General features: G+C 36.2%; 1 protein-coding gene across 7 annotated transcripts in view; it reads left to right on the top strand.

Annotated features, from left to right (window-relative positions):
• The window catches only part of mical2b (microtubule associated monooxygenase, calponin and LIM domain containing 2b), a 52026-nt gene that overhangs the window by 6376 nt on the left and 22260 nt on the right, over positions 1–23390 (top strand). For 6 of the 7 annotated variants that reach the window (XM_026202263.1, XM_026202266.1, XM_026202264.1 and 3 more), the window contains exons 2-18: positions 1620–1966; positions 4495–4702; positions 5749–5865; positions 6856–6957; positions 9339–9494; positions 9727–9827; positions 11508–11765; positions 12281–12396; positions 12495–12621; positions 12704–12794; positions 15657–15804; positions 16711–16910; positions 17988–18094; positions 18185–18250; positions 18338–18469; positions 21607–21723; positions 22984–23280. In XM_026202263.1, coding sequence (XP_026058048.1) covers positions 1703–1966; positions 4495–4702; positions 5749–5865; positions 6856–6957; positions 9339–9494; positions 9727–9827; positions 11508–11765; positions 12281–12396; positions 12495–12621; positions 12704–12794; positions 15657–15804; positions 16711–16910; positions 17988–18094; positions 18185–18250; positions 18338–18469; positions 21607–21723; positions 22984–23280 — 2607 coding nt within the window. In that variant the 5' untranslated portion in view covers positions 1620–1702. The remainder of the gene's footprint in view (positions 1–1619; positions 1967–4494; positions 4703–5748; positions 5866–6855; positions 6958–9338; positions 9495–9726; positions 9828–11507; positions 11766–12280; positions 12397–12494; positions 12622–12703; positions 12795–15656; positions 15805–16710; positions 16911–17987; positions 18095–18184; positions 18251–18337; positions 18470–21606; positions 21724–22983; positions 23281–23390) is intronic. The other variant, XM_026202267.1, reaches the window with a different exon arrangement.

Below are 23390 nucleotides of genomic sequence, written 5' to 3'. Positions count from 1 at the left end.
TGTCTTCCTGTTTTTCTTATGATTTTCTGCCAGGACAACTTTCCTGGCACGTCTTGGTTCAAGAAATATCCCCTAGTGCCTTTTTAGGATGGTTAAATTTAGCAATGGGAACTTTCCCACACTGCACTGGCTGCATTGACCATTGGTGACATGTAAAAACTCAATGCTCTCGTTGGTCCTTGGAGAATTCAAGGGAATTTGGGTCATGGTATATTTGTATGTGCGTTTTCGATGGTAAAGGAGCAGGGAATATGGTAATAAACAGTGGACGTGGCTGCACAAATGAAAAAGGAGAGGCAGCTAATGCCCCCTTGCAGATAAATGTGAAGGTCTTGCCAGCTGCCAGATTTGATTAGGCTAATGAGACTCAAGTGACCCTCAGGAGAGAAAGATGCAGGACTGCTATTGGGCTCAAGCTTTCCACAAGTGCTCGCTCGTTCAGATGACCTGCTCCGACACGCATTCAAATCATTCACATGTCACCGTGCTCTGGTTTCACTCCCAAATCAACTCTTGGTTTGCAACTGGAAGATGAATTGATTTCCTCAACCCATTCATCTGAAGGACACATTGAAAAATGCATTATATTGTTATTCCAAACCTTTTTGTACTCTTCTGAGAAATTTTTGAAGAATGTGCTGGCAGCTCTTTGTGTATGGAAATATTTTCTGGCTCACAGGTTGTCTACAGCTGGACCAATCTTGGTGTCCTGATTCTCATTAAACATTCCTTTGTTCTGTCCCGTTTCCTCTGCATGCACTAATCCTATCAAGCACTCGACTCTGAGTTAAAGTGACTCTTCTGGCCTATTTTACAGCACATGCCAAGTGTTTTTGTGTCACTCAGCTAAAAATCTAGAGCATTTTCATTTAATTTACCAGATGTACTTCAAGACAGAATGCAATGTTTTTACCAAGGCATTGTCTGTTGGTCCAGACTGACATGTACATTGCTATTAGGTATTTGTACGGATGGTTGACTTTTTGTCCAGCAGTTGACTAGTATTTTATTTATGTATTTTATTTTTTGTTTTTATTTTTATTTTATTTTGTTATTTTAATTTTATTTTATTATTATTGCACAGGATACCACATTTCATATATAAATTTTCTTTTTCTTTTTTAATTACAAAAATGTTTGGTTTACTTTTATGTATTGGTATTATGTACCTGTTTTACTATTTTTTTTTTTTTTTGTCCTTTAGTACTATTTATTGTTTATTGTATTTAGTTTTAGGCATTATACCAAATTTGGTTAATGTAATGTTTTTTATCATTTATATTTCCACAATTAATTCCCAGTTTAAATCCCCCTGCTTTTTATGAAACTTTGTAGATGTGTATATCCCTAAATCTTATAAGGACAGAGCAGTTTTATTGCCATAATTGACCTTTATATACAAGCAGCTTTGACTGGCTGCAATCAGAGTCCTAAAGCAATAAATGAATTTACACAATGTGAACTGCCTACCATTTTTAGTCATTTCATCACACTGTATATCCATATATAGGATTTTTTTGTTTCCACAAACGAATGGTTGATTGCAAATCATAAAATTTATGGCACTTTGGTCCCCACGTAAAAAGAAATAAAGCCCTCTCTTCCTTTTCTTTCCCCAGTCTTGAAAAGGAATGCCAGCACCAACCAACCCCTGACTGAACACCCTGTCCACAGAGGGAAAGAGTGAGTTAAAATAGGTAGGATGGGGGAGACGGAGGACGAGCGTACGTCTCAGGCCGGCCAGCTGTTTGAGAACTTCATGCAGGCCACTACCTGTAAAGGCACCCTGCAGGCCTTCAGCGTCCTCTGCAGGCAGCTGGAGCTGAACCCCTCAGACCACAGAGGCTTCTACAGCAGCCTGAAAGCTGCTGTAACCTACTGGAAGGTCAAAGCCCTCTGGGGGAAACTGGACAAGAGAGCAAGCCACAAGGAGTACAGCAAGGGCAAAGCCTGCGCGGACACCAGAGTAAGTCTATAGAGCTCTAGACATGTACTTAAAATCTCACACTACTTAGAGGAAACAAAATAAATCTTTAAAAAAGAGGTGCTTTGAAAGCTCAGTTGGAGATTATAATTGATGATATAATTAATTTGTTGTATAAGATGAAAAACTTGTTAGTTTTACATTTATGGGATTCTTTGGCTAAAAATGTCACTATTTGCTGCATAAGTAAAGAGGATTTAAATGGCACCAACAACTAATTTTCATATCCGTATTTGTTAGTCAAACCACTTTTTTCCTGATAAAAGTGGCTGAGATCGCTGTTGCGATGGCTGTGTTGACACTGCATCTTGTGTTCTTTCTATTTATAAAAGGAAACAGGGAATGAGGATCAGCATAATTTTGTTTTAGCCATTTTTTTCCACTGCAGTCGACCAACGAAGGGTCAAAGGGTTAGGAGGTCAAGGTTTTGGTCTGTCTAGACCTCATTTAGAAAAGATTTTATTTTACCACTAGAGATGGCCTAAAAAGCTTGTGTTTAAGAGATCCGAATCATCATGTTAGCATTAGCAATGGTTTGACTGTAAAAAAAAATGCCACTGAAATAGTTTTCCTTATCAGAGTGATTCTGTAATGTTGCTTTAACTCACAAGAATGGCATGATCTCAATGTTGGAGAGCATACCATGCTAATCTGGGATTACTTGTTGTGGAGGCTGCATGCTAGCAAGTGTTTGGGCTGGTATTATTGTGTTAGCTTGGGGGAAAAAGTCATCTTTGTTTAACTCTAAGCTCAGGGTTACTGCCAAAATGTGCTATGCATTAACTAGACCACTGTGTTGTTGTGTTTGTGAGCAGTCAATGGAAGAGTCAATCTCGGGTCACCTGATTTAGCAGACGTGCTGAGATTGTGCTTAGCGCATTTTGCATAGTGGTTTTGCCTGACTTACTGACCTCATTTGAGCTCGATAAGGTGTTGAAATAATTAGAAACCTTAAGGAATATTTGTTTTGCAGTTAAGTGGCCGTTTAAGAGGATTACATGCTAATCTCTGGGGCTTTAGCTATTTATTTCTAGTGTTTTAACTCCGTCTATGCTGTGATTATTGCTGTTATTTTTGTTGTGGAGCAAGTCGTAGTATCTTTGCATAGGTTTGCATTGTGTGCTTAAGGTTTATCTCGCACAAATTTGTTGACTTATTTCACAACAACAGTATTAAAGGAATAGTTCACTTAAAAATGGAAACTCTGAATTGATGTATAAGTGAACTTGGGCTCTCAAGTTACAAATATACAAAAATACCAAAAACAAATCCAACGGATCATACAACTTGTCGTTCACACTCTGCAAATCTGTCAATGATGTTTTGGTCTTGTCTTGATGTCACAATATCATGGCATCATTGGCACCAAACTTTTTTGTTTTTAAATGGATGCAGAGAGCAAAATTTACAATAAAAAGGCAACCTAAATCCAGTTTGTTGTTAATAATCTGAGTTATTACTGTGCTTCCCAGACATGCCCTATTTTCAGATTGTTCTATGCTGGTGGTCTTCCATTCTTGAAAGACAGTAAGATTAATCCTAAAGCTTGGCTTTTGAAAGCAGGTCAGCATTGCTCTGGCACAGAAACGCCTTTCTAAATGTCTCCAAAAGTAGTAATGTAAGGACACAGAAGCCTACAGTGGTATCTGAAGCTGAGACTAGCGCACACAGACTCGTCTTACAGGAAGTTGGGATCATAAGTCAAACAATAAGATAAAGAATGATGGCAGAAATTGTGATTCCTGTTTGGTTAGTTGCATAGAACTAAAGTTGTTCATGTTCAAAGGAAAACATACAGTAACATTCCTGAATTTGTCGAATTGGAAAAATTAGGGATAGTTCACTCAAAATTTTTAATCCTGTTATGAATTACTCACCCTCATGTCATTCCAAACCCGTAATACCTTCGTTCATCTTCATATGAATTGCATATTTAAGCTTAAAGAGTTAATTTTATAAATGCACCTTATTCAAACACCTCTAATGTGAAAATGATTGGTCAAACTAATGATCAAACTGACATTTAATTGAAATTGTCTTTGTCTAAACGCCACCAGGTTAGTTCAGCAATTAATTTTGTTCTCTTTCCATCTAATCACAGGTAATAAAAGTGTTTATGCCATTTTATGACCACTTTTGAACCAGCCTTTTAATGGATGTTTATGTGAGTTTGTTAACCATATTAGGTCAAGTATACTATAACACTTGTCATGTTTCCTAGAAACTACAGTCAAAAATCCCTGCTTTGTTGAGAGAGACAAGTAGAGACGTTACCCAGTCCTGGTTTGTTTAAACTTGCTTGGATTGGGTTTTAAGTGACAAGTGGGGAGTTGAAATCATATCATTTGAATATGCCAGAAGAATGAGCATGCACAAATTGTTTTTGATTGGTCTGGAAGTAGATGTGTTTGGAGTGAGTCTTTGCTTCCATTTGTAAAAGGATCTCCATAAAAATGCCCAACAGTGTCATTTACACCTTTAAATAATGCCAAACTTGTTTGTTTCCACAGTGTCTTATCATTGGTGGCGGTCCCTGTGGCTTTCGGACTGCCATAGAGCTGGCTTTGCTTGGTGCCAAGGTGGTGTTGATTGAAAAAAGAGACACCTTCTCGAGGAACAATGTCCTGCACCTTTGGCCTTACACCATCCAAGACCTCAGGGACCTTGGAGCCAAGAAGTTCTATGGAAAGTTCTGTGCTGGATCTATTGACCACATCAGTAGGTCGAATCTGTCTTCATACTAACCAGAAACCAAAATTTAGTTACAGATACTCTTCACTGATATCCCTTCTAGTCATCGAGCGATACCATAACAGGAAAACAAGATATGGTTTCATCAGATGTTGCAAATCACATGCAGGGATTTGTGTGTGAGCTTGATGGAAAACATTTTTTTAGACACACTGATGTTCTTTTTCTTTCATACTCTGCAAACTGAACATATTTAAAGTCTTATAAAGTTCCTCTTTATGGTCCTTGAGATAGGAACAGTCCAACCCAACCAAATGAGATGTAAAGCATTTAGAGTAGCTGGGATTATGCAAATGTCTTTTTCCATGCTTATCTCTTTAAAAATACTGGCTGCTGCCTGATAATTTAAGTTAATGCTGCACAATGTTGATGTTCCTTAGTTGTCAGTTATAATCATCAAAATTAAAAGAAAAAACATTTGAAATATATCAGTCTGTGTGTAATGAATGAATATAATGTACAAGTTTCACATTTTGAATGGAATTAGTGAAATAATTTCATCATTTTTACCATTATAGGCTGGTTGTTTTCACACACTGTAGCCACACAACTGTGTTCAAACACCTTATCAAAGGGATTTTGCATTCTATATCACCTTTAACTTGGCTTTGTACTTTCCAACATTGACGGAAAAAAACATAAACAAAAATGTGCCACAGTGGGGTGAACACGCTATGCGGCACAGACTATTTAAATTGATTGTTACATTTTATCTGTATTGGTAATTCTATGTTTTATTTTAATAATGAACAGGCTGCGCTGTTTACAATGAATATGTGCACATGCAATGCCAACACAGTCAAATCGTGGTATTTTAAAGGTGTCCATGATAAAAATGTTGTGCATGTTCATTACCATGATATATCGCATTACTGAATTCCGACACATGTCTAATATCAACATTACTGTAATGGCCTTGTGCCAGCACCATCACATCCTTAGTAATAGTACATGACAAAATGAACAGTATGAATGGATTTCCTTTCCTAGTGGTGACTTTCTTCTATTTTCAGGTATTCGTCAGCTGCAACTCATGCTGTTAAAGATTGCTCTCATTGTTGGGGTTGAGGTGCACGTCAACGTGGAGTTTGCCAAGCTTCTCGAGCCACCTGAGGACAAAGGCACTGATGGTAATCGGCCAATCATCATGACATCTGGCTTTGAGGACAATGTTGAGCATAGTGTCTCTTAGCTCACATTTACTGTCCACAATACACCCTGACAGACCTGAGATGCGTGGATCACCCAGACATCATCATATAATCCCACACAGCCATTAAATAACTATAAATATGTGCAAGACAGCCTGTCATCTGATTTCTTTACACCTCATGTGGTCTGGAAAGGGTTGGGTAATCATTACCTTATGTCATTTCTTGGCAGATTTACACACCCTTTTGCAAGTCGCCCTACACGCATATCCCCACGGACACCCAGGACATTGTGTTTAGGAATGAGATCACAGACCGAAAGAAGCTGTAGACCGGTTTTTCAAATGTATCTGCTGTTTATGCTCTGGGCTTTTTTTTCTTGCAGCCTATTTAACAAAGCTGGTTAGGCAAAGCTCATAGTTTTCTCTTTAAGTGTCATTTTAACACCTACAATGGGCCTAACATTGGTTGAATGTCAGTTTACCCAGGTATTGTTGTACAGTAACTTCTTACTTCAAGATCCTAATGAATTTATGGAAGCAATAGCAGGGCTAAACCAGATCATGAAAACTGACACCTTCCCACTATGTACCCTTGATGCCCACACACGACTGATACCGAGAAGGTTTGCGCCGTCCCTCCACGTCAATGGCACTCACCAGTCTGCACTGTGCAAATGATAAACCCTCAGTTCTGTACTATATATAAAGTCAGGGGTTATTAGGGTCTATAGTGCCTCTCCTGCTATGCATTGCTGATCAAAAGAGCATCATTGGCCTTATGTCAAATTATACAGGCGTCACACATGGGTGGAACATGAAGGTTGTGTTTCCAGATACAAGTAAGCTTTTCTTCCCTTGTGGCTTCACACATTGAGTTGGCTGTACTTTTGAAGCTGCAGTAAACAAAAGAAAGGCCAAATTATTTTGTTTTCCTCTGAGCCTCTTTGACCAGGTGTCTGCATTCCAGGGCCTGGATGGAGGGTGGAGGTCCGGCCGGCCGATCACCTCATCTCAGACTACGAGTTTGATGTGATCATTGGAGCAGATGGAAGGAGAAACACTCTTGATGGTAAGCAAATGTGTACGCTGTTTATATAAAACTCAAAATAACATTTTCCATTTCACCCTTCATAGTTTCTAACTGGCTTGCGTTTGAAATGGAGGCGTTTTTCTGTTTCCATATATCATCTGAGGTTAATTATGTGTTATGTGTGCATCTTATCCTCGCGTAAATGAAGGAACTCTGTTTGCAATGAAATTATCATATCTTTTAAACAAACATATCCTAATGAATCAATATTAATCTTGCCTGAAATATTCCTGGAATTCAACTGGCAGAACCTGATGGTTACAGTAAATGAAAAGGTATTTGCTAAGACAGCATATATTTGCAAATGATGGCCAATTTCAAGGGTTTTATTCCCAGGATATTTGCTATATATCATTATATTTCTTATATATTAGTGCTGTCAAAATTAGTTTGTCAGTGCATGTTCTTAATTTTTCCAGTTTAACTGTATTAAAAATATTTAAAGGGTTACTTAAACCCCAAAAATGTAAATTAGACTGTGTTTTACTTGCCCTTGAGGCATCCTAGCTGACTTCCTTCTTTCAGACGAATCCAATGGGAGTTTTATAAAAAATTGTCCTGGCTATTCCAAGCATTATCATTGCAGTGGGCGGATGTTTATGTTGAACAGTCCACAAGATGTCAAATAAAGTGTGCGTATCCATAGTAAAGCGTGCCTCACATGGCTTTGGGGGGTGAAAAAAGGCCTTTTGTAGAGTGTCCATGTGTTTTTGTAAGAAAAATATCCATATTTCAAAAGTAATAAACACTTTTCTCTCACTTCATGTAACTGTGGTATGCAGAAGCCTTTCTGGTGGATGACGTAGGACGTCGGCGTTGCGTGATTAGTGATGAATGCGGAGAGAGAACAAAACTAAATGGCAGTCACAAATTAGAAGTATAAACCAGGGATTTGTAAAGAAAAATGTTGAAGGAATTCGATATTAGCCAAGAGGAGACTGGTTTTCCTTTGCTAAAGTAAGCAAACTTGATTAATTGAAATAAAAACCCTAAATTTACTTACAAAAACACACTATTCCACATTCTGCCCAAAGTCCTTAAAACAAATGTAGAAGACAACAAATTCCGTCATTCCACGCTCCTCCTTAGTGTCATTAAACCATGCGATTGTTATTGTTTTGGTAGTGCGCCCTCTAGTGGCAGGTCCTACAACCTGTACCTTTAAGTTCTCTTAACTGAGAAGTTGTTGTTGTTTAAAGTCTATTAAATTGATAGCTCTCAATTATTCTGTAATGTTTAACTATTGATATAACTATTTAACATTAGGAAAAAAGATTTTGAGAAATCTGTAGTACTGTTATCATTGATGCTCACTTTCAGTCATAAAAACGATGCCTCAAAAAAAAAAATATATATATATTTATATATATAGAGAGAGAGAGATGAATAAAAATACTTTTTCTATGTTGTTTCTACATTAATTTAAAGATTACTCCTGAAATTATTACAATATAAAAGTATATTCATAAGCTTGGTAATATTAGGTGGGATGTTGTTTGGTATGGTATGTTTTTTGGTTTTGTTTGCCATACGACATATGGTGGACCAAACTAACACCTCCGAACGCTTTATCAGAAAAAATACACTGTGCAAATGTCTTTGTGAATGGCACATATTTAGCCCTTTCAGACTGGAATCTTTTCATCTTATTAGATTATCTCTCTCTCAAGCGTAATAAACCTGCTAAAAGGCTTTAACATGCTCACTCAGTCAGGAAAATTGCCCCAGTGACTCCAGTTTCCTAAAACTCTGTCCTACATTCAGTCTCCCATTCCTTGAGAACACGGGTCAGCTCTTTGTGTTTAACAGGAAGTTGGTTAGCTCACTACAGCAGGGGTGGAGCGGGACTCCTTTCATTGCTTCCTGCTGACACAGTTAGTGTCGCAGACATCGAGCAGAAAGGCAGATCCTAGATCAGACTTAAATTGGCTCTCCAAGTTAGAACAAGAAACCTTTGAACCATGCTGTGCTAAGTTACACCCAGACTTGACACATGAATTGTTTTTATGTGGGATAGTGGTAGTAAACAAACACTTGGTGTATAAGTGCTACCTTGAAAAGAAAATATATTATGTTGCTTTTTTTCACACAGAAAGGTGCAAAGACACAATTGTGCAACTTGTTGTTATGAAAACACTTGTTTTTTGCACCGGTCAGCTTGACCTGAAAGGTCTTGCCCTTTTATTTTTGCAAATATATGCTGCCTTAGCAATTACCTTATCTATTGATTTAAAAGAAAACAACAACAAAGAACTGTTGACTGTTTTAAAGCAACTTGTGTCATATCAGTAAAACAATTATTTATTTTAAATATTTAAATTTAAACTTTGAGCAAATGTGAGCAATACTCTCTACTCCAGGCTTCAAGAGAAAGGAGTTCAGAGGTAAACTAGCTATCGCCATCACTGCAAACTTTGTCAACCGCAACACGACCGCTGAGGCCAAAGTGGAGGAGATCAGTGGAGTGGCCTTCATCTTCAATCAGAAGTTCTTCTTGGAGCTCAAGGAGGAGACAGGTGTGGTGAAGCTCCGGTGTTCTTTAAAAATGACACATTTCTTAAATACAAATTACATAAGACAAATCCTGACACATTGGCATCAGTGTGTAATGGTTCCACTCCTTAAAGTGAGCAAAACTGCATTGTAATCCATTTTTAATATGCCCTCATCAAACACGGTGTACACACCACACCAGCTACAAATCAGTCGCACAATCACACTAATGGGCCTCATTTATCTTTTGTATAGGCATTGATTTGGAAAACATTGTCTATTACAAGGACAACACGCACTACTTTGTCATGACTGCAAAGAAACAGAGCTTGCTGGACAAGGGTGTGATCATCAATGTAAGTAAATATGAGTAATATGAAATCATTTTATAGATTTGTATAATCATTTGTAGAGCATGTACACATCGTGGTAGTATTTGTTATGCTATTTAGTGTCATTTAATTTTTAGTTTAGCTTTATTTATTTTTTTTGACTTCTTTAGCAGCAAGATTAGGATTGGAGTTGGTCTTTTATTATGAGCTTAATCTTCAAACAGTATCAAACAATGGTCCACACCATTATGTAAAAACAATCATTTGTGTGCCCTACGGCGAATATTAGTCATCCTTTGATAGACATTACAAAGTCTTTTGCTCTCTGAATGCATTAGAATTTTTTTCATGTTTAATGTGAATATAAACTCTATCAGGAAGCTTTGTGTTGGCGTCTCTGTCAGACATGGAGTATGATACAGGATATTACAGCACAGCAGCTGAGTGATTGAAGCTTTTTAAGTGTTTGGAGTTTTAAACTCTCACACCCTTGGAGAGCGGCCCCAGTACATTTACATTTAATCATTTAGAATTAAATTAAATTAAAATTACATTTATGCATTTAGCAGATGCTTTTATCCAAAGCGACTTACAGTGCATTCAGGCTATCAATTTTTACCTATCATGTGTTCCCGGGGAATCAAACCCCCAACCTTGTCATTGATAGTGCAATGCTCTACCAATTGAGCTACAGGAACACCAAAAGTGAATTTTATTTATAATTTAAAAATTATCCAAAGTGCCTTACAAATGAGAACAATAGAAGCAGTCAGGTCAACAAGAGAACAACAACAGTATACAATTGCCATGGTAAGTCTCAGTTAGTCTAGTACAGAACACATAGCCAGGGTTTTTTTTTGTTTGTTTTTTAAATTAAAGACAAGAAAAGAAGGAAAAGTGCTAGTATTAGTTGGTTAAGTGCTGGCGAAAAAGATGTTTCTTGAAAATGAGTAAAGACTCCACCAGCTGGGCACAGTCCAGGAAAAGGTCCACAAGGCGTCGTTCACTTGCAGAGCGCAAACTTCTGGAGGACACATAAGATTTAACCAGTGAGTTTAGGTATGTTGGTGCGGTGCCAGTGGTCGTCTTGTAGGCAAGCATCAGTACCTTGAATTTGATGCGAGCGGCTACTGGTAGCCAGTGTAACCTGATGAGGAGGGGGTAATGTGAGCTTTTTTTGGCTCATTGAAGACAACCCTCGCTGCTGCATTCTAGATCAATTGCAGAGGCTTGACAGTACATGCAGGAAGGCCCGCCAGGAGAGCATTACAATAGTCCAGTCTGGAGAGAACAAGAGCTTGGACAAGAAGTTGGGTTTACTCACAGTGGAAACTGTAAAAACCTGTCTCACCACACCAACATAATAATAATGATGATGATGATGATGAAACTGCTCCTGTGCAATCCACTTAACTTTAAGCTATTTGTTAGATTCAAATTTGCCCTATTGTTTTGACGTTACTTGCTAGGTTTGTTTGTGATTCTCAACATCCTGCACGTGCGCCTACAACTGATCTGTTATCACAGTGGTCCTAAAATGTATTTTTAGATGTATTGCATTTTTTTAAAAATGTATAAAAAAAAATATCATCAAATAAAATAAATCCATAAAATAGAGTGTGTGTGTGTGTGTGTGTGTATGTATATGTGTATCTCATAATATTTAATTTAAAAGTATGTTTCCTCTGTTTTTTCCTTTCCCAGGACTATATTGAGACTGAACGGCTGTTGGCGAGCAGCAACGTAAACCAAGAGGCTTTGCTCTCTTACGCCCGTGAGGCTGCAGATTTTGGCACAAACTACCAGCTTCCTTCTTTGGATTATGCCATCAACCACTACGGCCAGCCGGATGTGGCTATGTTTGACTTTACCTGCATGTACGCCTCGGAGAACGCCGCGCTGGTGAGGGAAAAGGGCGGTCATCAGCTGCTGGTGGCACTGGTTGGAGATAGTCTGCTGGAGGTAGGTGTCATCATATGCCACACATAGTTAGTTTTTCTAAATGAATTAGAATAAATGTAAAAAAAAAATCCAATTGTATTGTCATATATCTAAAATATGTATTGTATGTAATCATAATAATTAATTTAAATAAAAAATTTACATAAATGTTAGGATATCTTTATCCCCTGTTTGGATAAAAGCGTCTGCTAAATGCATAAATTTAATTTATTTTATATAACATAAATAATTATTCATTTAATTTTTCAATTAACTTTTACTTGTTTCTTTTTTTTAAGTTTAAACATTCCAATATTTCCATTTATTTTGTGGTTTAAAAATATTTATGTTTTATTTTATTTATTTTTTGACACTTTTTGTCCCCACAGTACGTCTGAAATTAAACAGAGGAAAAGATAGTTTACTTTAAGTGTATATATTCCTGATTATTTCAACATGCCACTCGACTGTACAGTGTTTTGTTTAGAGTAGCCTGTAAACATGCAGCGTTTTCTCTCGGTCTCATTGGTCTCCAGCCCTTCTGGCCCATGGGTACAGGATGTGCTCGAGGGTTTCTGGCTGCCTTTGACACAGCATGGATGATAAAGGGTTGGGCTCAGGGCAAAGGGCCCCTTGATCTTCTGTCGGAGAGGTGCGACACACTCCATCAACCAATGAACACACTTGGTCATGTTTTTTAATTTAATTTGTTTGTCTGGACCCAATGTCCTCTCTGTTTGTTTACCATAGGGAAAGCCTCTACAGGCTACTGCCTCAGACGACTGCAGAAAACATCTCAAAAAACTTTGAGCAGTACACCATAGACCCAGCCACACGTTACCCCAACCTCAACTCCACCTGCGTACGACCACATCAGGTGAGACTCACGCACTTCATCCCCATATATAGATCTATATGCATCCGTCTTCCTCCTCTGAATGCTAAACTTCCTGTCTCAGGTGCGGCATCTGTACATTAACGGCGAACAGGACTTGAGTTCTCTGGAGCGCAGTGGACCCACACGCAGATCTGGAAACATCTCCAGACGAGGTATGTTCAGATTTGTGTGTCTTACAAGATGGCAGCAAATTTGACTGTCTGATTATCTTTTGTTGAAACAGTCCTTTCAGGGACTGCAACCACAAGAATCAATGCAAATACAAGTAATGCCTGCATTTGGTTTGCAACAACTTGCAATTTTGTCTTATTTCTGCATTTCCACTTAAAATTGATGGAAAAAGAGAACAATATCAGGTAATGATTCCCCTTGATTGTGCTACTGTTGAAACAAAAGCTCTTTAAAAAACTTCATATTGAAAATGTAACTTGTTTTATAATTACAATCTAGGAAAAGTGTCATTATTTTCACTCAACCAACTCTTAAAATCTCATTCTAGAAATGGGATGTAGTGATGCCATAAGATCCATATTTGTTTTTATATTGGCTCACCTGGATGTGGTCTCACAGGAACAATAATTCCCACAACCTCTACTCAATCCAAAAGTTCATGTTACATGACGGAAAGAGTCAACAAAAGCTTGTGTGGACTTGTAGTGAATCTTATCACTCACACTATATACAGTATATATGTACATGTTTGTGTGTGTGTGTGTGTGTGTATTTGTATATACAGGACACTGCCGTTCAAAAGTTTGGTATCAGTAAGACATGTTTTTTTGAATTCTTCTATGATTAAAAAGTTAAAAAGAACGGCATGTATTTAAAATTAAAATATTTTCCTAACAATATGAGTCCTTTACTTTCACTTTTTATCCATTTAACACATCCTTGCTGAATAAAAGTATTAATTACTTACTAAAAATAAAGAGAAAAATTTACTGACTCCAAACTTTTAGCAGCACAACTGTTTCCAACACTGATAATAAATCAGCCGATTAGAATGATTTCTAAAGGACCTTGTAACACTGAAGACTGGAGTAATGATTCTGAAAATTCAGCTTTGCATCACATGAATAGAATATATTTTAAAGTATATTAAAATATAAACTTTTATTTTAAATGACAATATTATAGTTTATATTATAATATTATAACAGTTTTTTCTGTATTTTTTTTATCAAATAAATATGCACATGCAAGTCGATTTCGACTCTGAGAGAATGTGTCATCAGATTTCGAAAGCTCCATCATTACTCCGTCATTCTGTCTTTACTTTCACTTTCTGCTTAGTGAATTGACTGAGATGAAGACGTTCATCGGCATAACTCTTGCACAAAGTTTACACGTTGCTTTTGCGATATCCATTGGCTCGCCTTCATGGTTTAAAACTGAAATATTTTCAACATTGTCACGTAACCAACGTACCGAACCATGACACCACTGTGTCGTATCAAACCGAACTGTGAATTTTGTGAATTGTTACACTAGAGTCTCACTCCCGCAAGATTCTGTCCTGCGCCCGCCCGCTCCCGCAGAAATGTATTTTATCTGGTCCCGCTCCCACCTGCAACATTCATTTTTTATCCCCCTCCCGTCCGCAAAAGTCCAGCATTAAAGTAATCTATATAGTTTTTTTTTCAGATTCAAATCAATTTACATGAAATGGTTCTATAACATCTCCTAAGCTCCACAACATTCCAGCATAAAATATTTGTTATTTAGGCTAAGCATCAGCATTCACAAACCACTGTTATTTTAACAGAAAAGCAAGCATGGTTTGCTGCGTGCATGGTTTGGCATGGCAGAATGCTAGCAGAGTACTTCTTTTATCATCACTAAAAGCTGACATCTCAGTTAATCGTGATCTCATAAAGCTATGTTATAACACAATACATATATGCACAATGAATCTTTCACTAAGTGTCTACACTTAGTGTGTTAAGATGAGAGGATTCGTGAGCATGCAATTTCAGCACTGCAGTGGGTAGATGCTAACTTAATCGTCTCTTATTGGCCATTGCGTTCCAGAAATCAACTGCTGAGTCTGTGATTGGCCACATTGTGCAACCCTTTAAACACGTGTTCTAATTAGAAACTATGACTAGCTTGCGCATGTCAATCATTTTAATGTTAATATTAGTTGGTGCAGGTCTCTAAGTTACACCCCTAGTATGTGTGTGTGTGTGTGTGTGTGTGTGTGTATGTATGTATATATATATATATATATATATATATATATATATATACATATATATATATATATATATATATATATATATATATATATATATATTAGTGCTTTCAAATGATTAATCACAATTTATAGCATCCAAAATAAGTTTTTGTTTACATGTGTATGTGTAATTCATGTATGTGTAATTATACATAATAAATATACACAGTACACACATTATGTAAACAAACTTTTTTGTTTAATAATTAGACCATATATATATATATATATATATATATATATAGACACACACACACACACACACACACATATATATATATATATATATATATATATATATATATATATATATATATATATATATATATATATATATATAAAAACAATAATATAGTGAAATATTACAATTTAAATGAACTGTTTTCTGTTGTACTATAATATTGTAAATTATATGTTTTTAAAACCGTTGTGCTGTCTAATATTTTTGTGGAAACTGTCCTACTTTTTTCAGGATTCTTTGATGAATTGAAAGTTTAAAAGAACAATAATATAATATTTATTATTAATACATAATATATACCTATTACAATTATCCCAATTTACATTGAATTATGTAAATCTTACTGACCCAAACTTTTGAACAGTAGTGTATGTCACTGGCATGTATTGTAAAGAGCCATCTAATTTGTCATAATTCTGATTATGATCTGTCTCTGAATATAAAATATATATCTATTGGATTCTTGGATTTATTAAGTTTCCTAATTTAAAAAAGGTTCACTGTAAAGCTCCTAATGATGGTGTGTATTGACGTCAGAGTCAGAGGTGCGTCCCAGCCGGCTGCTGCAGTGGTGTCAGAAGCAGACTCAGGGCTACAGGGGAGTGGATCTGACCGACCTTACGACCTCCTGGAGGAGCGGCTTGGCTCTGTGTGCCCTCATTCACCGCCAGCGGCCGGACCTCATGTGAGCAGGACATAACACACAAACTGGCTATCATACAGTCCCATGATCACACCCTCATACGGTTTGACAAATGCTCCATTATTTGGCGGCTCTTTGATCTCACACATGTGGCGGTACCTCCTTCCCTGAGCCATCAAAACAAGTTGTACTTATGCTGCGTTCCAGACAGGTTTCTGAGCTCGTAAGTCACGATTTCAAACCACGACTCACGACTTTGTACTGTTCCAGGCAAGTCACGCCAAACTTCCTGAGCGAAAGGAATTGTAGCAAGATTATTTATATTGCAACGTTACATTGTTCTAAAATCGATTTTTCAACGTGCACTTCTTGCACAAACACCGCAACCGTAGGCAATATTATTGGTAGGGGCTGCCATCGTTGTTTCTTGTGCTGTGTGACGTCAGAACTCTGATCTCTGAGTACATCGATCTAGTACAAAGTCACGGGTTTGACTGCCGTTCCAGTGCACTTTCACTGGTTGGGAAAAACACTGGGTTTCTGGAACGCAGCATTAAGAACAATAGCTTTGATATTTCAATTTCGTTCCTCTGCAGCTTAGTGACCAAAAGAAAGAGGAAGAAAAACATGTAGAGGTTACATCATGATCTACATCACCCATTATTTCATAATTTTCAAATTTTCTATCATAAATCTTGCGGTTCCTTGTAGATGTGAAAGAAAATGTGTCAAGATGCAATTCATCATAAATCAGCTTGTCTAATCATCACACAATTCTGTGAGAGGGTTTTGGACAAATATTATGCATCACTAAAGATACAGATTGCGAGAACACAGGTTCTCAGTGCAATGGAATGGGATTTAGACCTGATAAGCTGTTTTCCCTGTTTTCTCTCATTTGATCTACTTATGTATCTCACTTCTCTGGTTTCTTTTTCATCTGTCCAGAGATTTTGACTCCCTGAACGAGGCAGACTGCGCAAAAAACAACCAGTTGGCGTTTGACGTGGCAGAGCGGGAGTTTGGCATCCAGCCGGTCACCACAGGAAAGGAAATGAATGCAGAACGAGGGCCAGACAAGCTCATTATGGTGCTCTACCTCTCTAAATTTTACGAGATGTTCCGCAACTCACCTCAATCAGTCACAGGTAGAGCTTTCCATACTGCAGAACCACAATAATAACCCAAATGAAGTGTGAAAGTCTAGTATAATTCTGAAGTCTGAAATGTGTTATAAATGTACTTATGCGCCTTCAAATGAAGCCTGGATTTAAAAACAAAACTCTTCTCAAATATACTTTATTCTAAATTAAGTGTGGGAAGATCTAAAGTGCCACCATTTAAAGTTTGTTTTTGATCATTTGAGTCAATTCAAAATTTGTCATAAGACATAAGACTAATTGCTATAGATTAAACACTGCATTAGGCAACTGTCATGTTGAGGAATATAATGTTCTGGATATTGCTGTATGACTCAGAGTAAGGCATGTTAAAAATGTTGGCATGCAGATGTAGCTTGCAGATTGAGGGACTGTGTGTCATAGCTGATAGTGAGCATTTGTGCATCTGCTGCGCACGTGTTTTCTTGCTTTGAGCGTTCTCCAGCTTACAAGAAATTAAAATAATTATATTGTTAAATTACCTTTTAAAAGCACTTAAGCTGCGGCATAATTTTTTTATAGTTCAGGGTGTTTATTAATATCATTTAATGTGTAGACCCGACCATAATATTTTCCTGTTGACAAAGTGTTTTTTTATTAGTGCATGCAATCTTAATACTGCTAAGATTTTTCAAACAAAAAACTGTTTCTTATGTAAGTTAATGATTATTTTATATTTTTAATATTTTACAGATGTATTTTGTATTCCATTTTTTTCTACCACTATTACCTATTATTGTTATATAAATTTTTTATATAATTATATTAAATTATAACTATCTATATTGTAACTATTATAACTATTATATTATTAATGTTCAATTATAAGATGTGTATATATGTGTGTGTGTGTATGTATGTATATGTGTGTATATGTGTGTGTGTGTGTATATATAAATAGACACACACACACTCTCTCATCCATTTATTTTAATATTATAATTGGTAATATCAGAGGTACATTTTAGCGTTGTCCTGCTGAAACTGGTTTAGCATTTCCTGATCATTTGCATTGGCACACACCAGAGTATGATACTAAACCAGAATTTTGTATCATGTTTGCAGGTGTACCCAAAGAGATTGATGCAAATAATGAAGAATATCCATCAAAGACCACACATTCTCTTTACAGCTCACTAAATCACGCAGTGCCTCGAAAGAGAATCCCAAAGGTAGCGTTTTTGTCCTGTTCACTTAACTAATGTAAACTGAGCCAACATCTACTAATAAAGTGTAAAACACTACCACTTCTGTATCACAAGGTTGATAAAAAATTGGAAGACAATGACAACAAAAAGAGGAAGAAGGCCAGCAGTCATCTGGAGGAGGTATGTTAGCTTGTCCTATCTGTCTTCTTTCTAAACACCCACAGTTTAGTGCTTTGCCTGTGCTAATTGGTCCGCTTCTTTCCCCAGCTGATGTCCAATCAGAGTGCACCCCCTGTAGGTGAGAGAGAGGAGCAGAAGGAAAATAAGGTGCGCTCCATGGCAACTCAGCTGCTGGCCAGGTTTGAGGAGAATGCGCCAAGCTGTGGTGTGCGCAGACAGGTACGGCTCCGCTCCTCTTTTCTTCTTTACAGCAGCCAGTGTCCACCAGGAGACATTATACTTCATTTATGATCTTTAAGATCTCCTTCGATGCTAAAATGATAACAGAAACTGTAATGAGTCTCTTTGTGGAATCTTCATTTGTCCTGTAGTTGGCTGTTTTAGTATTTCAGAAGCCGAGAGACTGTAAACTGCTCATGTGGCACTGATACTCTGGATCTCTGATCTAATCCAGCTCCTGAACCGTGTCTGTAATCCCTTATGAATACCTGTCTTTGTGAAGCGAAAGTAAATCTTCTGCTTCATCAGATGCAGAATACTTCAATCTGGATGCATGATGGTGCATCTCAAAACTTTACTTTTGTTTGTCACGGAAGAAAATGTAAGATTAATGCTGTGAATTTGGGATTTTTTTTATGTGCTTTTTCATGAAAAAGTTGTGGATATAATGCATTAAGTACAATTTTCCATTACTTTTACAGCATTTTATAATCTAGACTAATGTATGACTATGTATATATTTGTAAATCCTAAATTTAGAATACAGGTATGTATTACCATATATTAATTTATTATTATGAGCTTATAAGATTAACACTTGTATATTTATAGATTAAAGAAATCATAATAATATAACAACAGTACATTTAAAAAGTATGTTAAATGTAGTGTGTTAAATAATGTTATTGAATTATTGACTTTATACTAAAGTGTTACCAATGAATAATTTGTAACACTTAAAATGACAAATGTTTTGCTAGTCAGTTTTGGAAAACTAAGATCAGTCTTAAATGAACCAAAAGAACCAATCAACAAAAACAATTACATTTAAATAATTTAATTAGGGCTGTCAGTCGATTACAAATTAATTAATCTAATTAATTGCAAAATAAATTTGTGAAAATACCCACACAAGATTATTTAAAGCTATTGTTGTGTTAAATGAGAAAGTATCAAGTAGACATTACAAATTGTAGCTTTAGAAATAAATATTTTATTTGATTCAACATAACATTTCTTACACCTAAAACCTTTGGAATATAAAAGATAATTTGAGAAACATCTCAGCAATGTTTGTTAATACAATTAAAGTTACTAGTAACCAAAACAGCTTTGTTACCAACAGTCTTCAAAATACCTTTTTTTATGTACCACAAAAGAAAGGTTTGAAACGACATAAGAGTGAGTAAATTATAGAATTTACTTTTTTTTTTTTTTTCTTTTTTCGCGTGTACTATATTTTTAATGTTTTTTTTTTTCTTTTTTTTAATGAAATGATACTCTAAATAAGAAACTAAATCTGCCAGCAGGTGGCAGTAAGTGTCTGAGTCATTCATTCATTTGATTTGTTCAAAGGCTGTGTTTATGAATGGGCCTTTGAATCATTGTTCACTCCATTTGTTTAAACTGCAGATTCATTCAGAAACTACAGTAAACACCACTGTTGCTCAGATGTGTTGCTGTGTTACATGATATCAACTTTTTATTTACTTTACTGTTATATAAAACCACATTTAAACTTATACAAAAACTCATACAGGGGCATTTTTGCACCAATATCTTGAATTTTTGTGGAGTGGTTGCCCTGTGTCGGATTTGTCAAGTCAACAATATGAAATGTAAGATGATGTACAGGTTTGGCGTGGGGCCAGTGCGTTAACTGCATTAAAATATTTTAATTGCATTATTTCTTCATAACTAATTAACGTGTTAAACTGAAAGCCTTAAATTTAATTGAAATTAAAATATTTTAAATACTTTTTTAAATGCACTCAGTGGCATGCGAAAGTTTGGGAACCCCTTGCAGAATTTGTAAAAATGTGAATAATTATAACAAAATAAGAGAGATCATACTAAATGCATGTTATTTGTACTGTATTTAGTACTGCCCTGAGTAAGATATTTTACATAAAAGATGTTTAGATGTAGTCCACAAGAAAAATGTTTGTTCTGAACAGTTAAACTGAGAACTGTTCTTCAGAAAAATCTTTAAGGTCCTGCAGATTCTTCAGTTTTCCAGCTTCTTTTGCATATTTGAACCCTTTCCAGCAGTGACTTTATGATTTTAAGATCCATTTTTTTCACACTGAGGACAATTGAGGGACTCAAACACAACTTTTACAAAAGGTTTAAACATTCACTGATGCTCCAGAAGGAAACGAGATGCATTAAGAACTTTTGAACAGTATGTGGAAAATTATTCACATTTTCATGTAGGAAAATCATTTTCACAGATTCTGCAAGGGGTTCCCAAACTTTTGCATGTCACTGTAATTTGATTTTCTCAATAAATTAAAAATTCTTATTGTAATAAAAACATTTATTGCAATAAACCGCAAGTTTAATAACATTATTTAAAATGAAAACATTTGTAAATAACAATTAATAATTTGATTATTCCTTAGTAAATTCAGAATAAAAACTTAAAGTAAATTGGTGCTACAAGTGAATGTAGATGCCACAATTATAATGAAAGGATGGATGGATATTTATTTTAAGATTTTGCTAAAGATTCTATTTAAGTGTTATTAAATTAGTAAGTTTTTTTGATATTCACTGTAGGTTAGAGAGCACCATATGATCTAAAGCTAGTCAATTTTAGAAAACTAAGAATAGCCAAAAACTAATTACAAGAAACAGCCAACAAAAACAAATAACATTTCTACTGTTTCTATATTAAATTTGATAGATTTGATACAGATTTTCAAAAAGTATGGGTATATTATTTACAGATCATTTTTAATTTAAAAGAATAATGCAGGATAATTGTTATAGTCCTGCTGGTTTTTTTTGCAGCCGGCTTTCTTTTTTTTGAGATTAGCAGCGGTCATTAAATGGTCTGGCTGCTCAATTATAGGCTTAAAGGATGTAGGTCACTCATGGGGTGTTAATATTTCATAACTGACTGTGAACAGCTAATGAACTTTCTGTGCAGTGCAGTCGAGTTGTTGATCATAAGCCAATCTGTGGTCTTAAGAATTTAATGCGGTTTCATTGTTGTTCTGCTCTTACATTTTTGCTTTCCTTTTTCTGTGGCTTCTCTAGCTTCCCTCTGATTTTCTCTTGCTTTCTGTCCTTTTTCTTTCTCCATCTTCAATCTCTTTCTATCTCCTCGGGTGCAATGTTACCGAAACTAGTCTGAATCTGAGGTTGACAAACCTGTATCTCTGGACATGACAGAAAACCTGCGCTTTGCCAAACCTAAGAGCCAGCCTGCACCCCCTCCACCCCCTCCACCCAAACCAAAATGGCAGGTATGCTCCGCCAGCGGGGAAGATCTGTCATTCCTCATCACCCACAATCCCATGCAGCAGTGTTTTGTTTCCATTATGTGTGTCCACTGCAAACCTAATGCAAATCCACAACACAATGTGATTTACACGAGAAGACCATGTCACTAGATCAACATTTCCTAGAATAATATTCCTAAAATCAATCATTCAGTATGTTTTCTGCATTCAGTCATTCATTGATGTTCCAGAAACACCACCGGATGCTGATCCAGGAACACAACACAACACAACTTGCGTAAATCATATTAAATGTCATTTTTGTGGTATGTTATTTTTAGAACAGTTATTTAAAGTTTGAATTTAGACTTTTTTTAAGACTATTTAAGACTATTTTATAAACTATTAACACTCTTCCCACAATTGATTAGTTATCTCATCTTTTAGAAGACAACGCTTCCACGCCAAAGATGAGTTTTTATGTCTTTTTTTGTTTTCACTGTTATACATTAGGGGGCGCTATTGCACATCATCTGAACGAGTACAAAACCTTCCAAACAAAAACACACGTGAACAGGATGGAGAAATGAGCGATCTCTAATGTAAACAGATTCATATTAAAAATAATGCGATCATCAGCAATAGACAGGATATAAATGAAAACTGCATAATGTTACGGAGTAAAATATTCATATAGCAAAATATACTGGAGGCCATCAAATTTTAGTGACAATCATCAAAATTACTGGCGGTGGCTGGCAACTTTTCAAAAGCATGCTGGTGGGGAAATAGTTAAAGAGCAGGTCATATGTATTTTAAAGTGTCCTAATATTGTATTGGAGTCCACTACAACAGGTTTTAAATGCATCTAAGGTCAGAAAATATTGTAACTTTCTCAGAATTTCGCAAGTTCGGAGCAAACCCCTCCCTTCCAAAAATTTTAGAAATTCAAAACTTTCTTTAATAAAAACACAAAAAAACTATTAAAATAATTCAAAAGAAAACATTTTTAAATAATTCAAATATAAAATGTATTTTTAAATTTGCAAAAAAAAAAGTTAAATTTAAAAAATGTCACTGTAGGTTAGTTAGTACGTACTATATGATCTAAACGTAAAAATAGTGGAAATTAGAATGAACATAAAATATTCAGCATCTACGAGTACGACGGAAAAAAAAAAGAAAATCTGCTGATATCCAATATGGCACCAGTATATCATTCATTCCTCATCATTTTGTGAATCTGGCTTCAACTTTGAAATATTGTCACCTGTGTCCTTTCAGCCTTCTCCTTATCTAAGACTGCTGGAATCTCACACGCAGAATGAGACCCATCATTCTGACCACTGTATAGAAATCCAATCCAGCCACGGTCAAACAGAGATCCAGTCCGACTATAAAACCACTAGCGTTCACCACACTCTCCAGCTCACTGGAATTCCCTCAAGTTATCAAGTCAGTGAGTCTCGTCCCAGATCTCCTCACATTCCCTTCAAAGTGCTCCAGCCGGCAGACCCCTCAGATTTAGCCCTGGGCGGCATGCTGCAGTGCCTACAGAAGCTGGAAGAGGAGGTCATTCAGGTGAACGCTGTGATGCATCAGTCCAAACCTACCTATTGCTACAAACAGTGATAGTTTTACTCCCTTTCTTTCATGTAATGCTTTCTTTCTCTTTTGCCTTTGAATACTTT

This window comes from Carassius auratus, chromosome 25 (genome assembly GCF_003368295.1).
Source record: "Carassius auratus strain Wakin chromosome 25, ASM336829v1, whole genome shotgun sequence".
NCBI lineage: Eukaryota > Metazoa > Chordata > Actinopteri > Cypriniformes > Cyprinidae > Carassius > Carassius auratus.
This window is presented reverse-complemented; position numbering and strand designations above follow the sequence as displayed.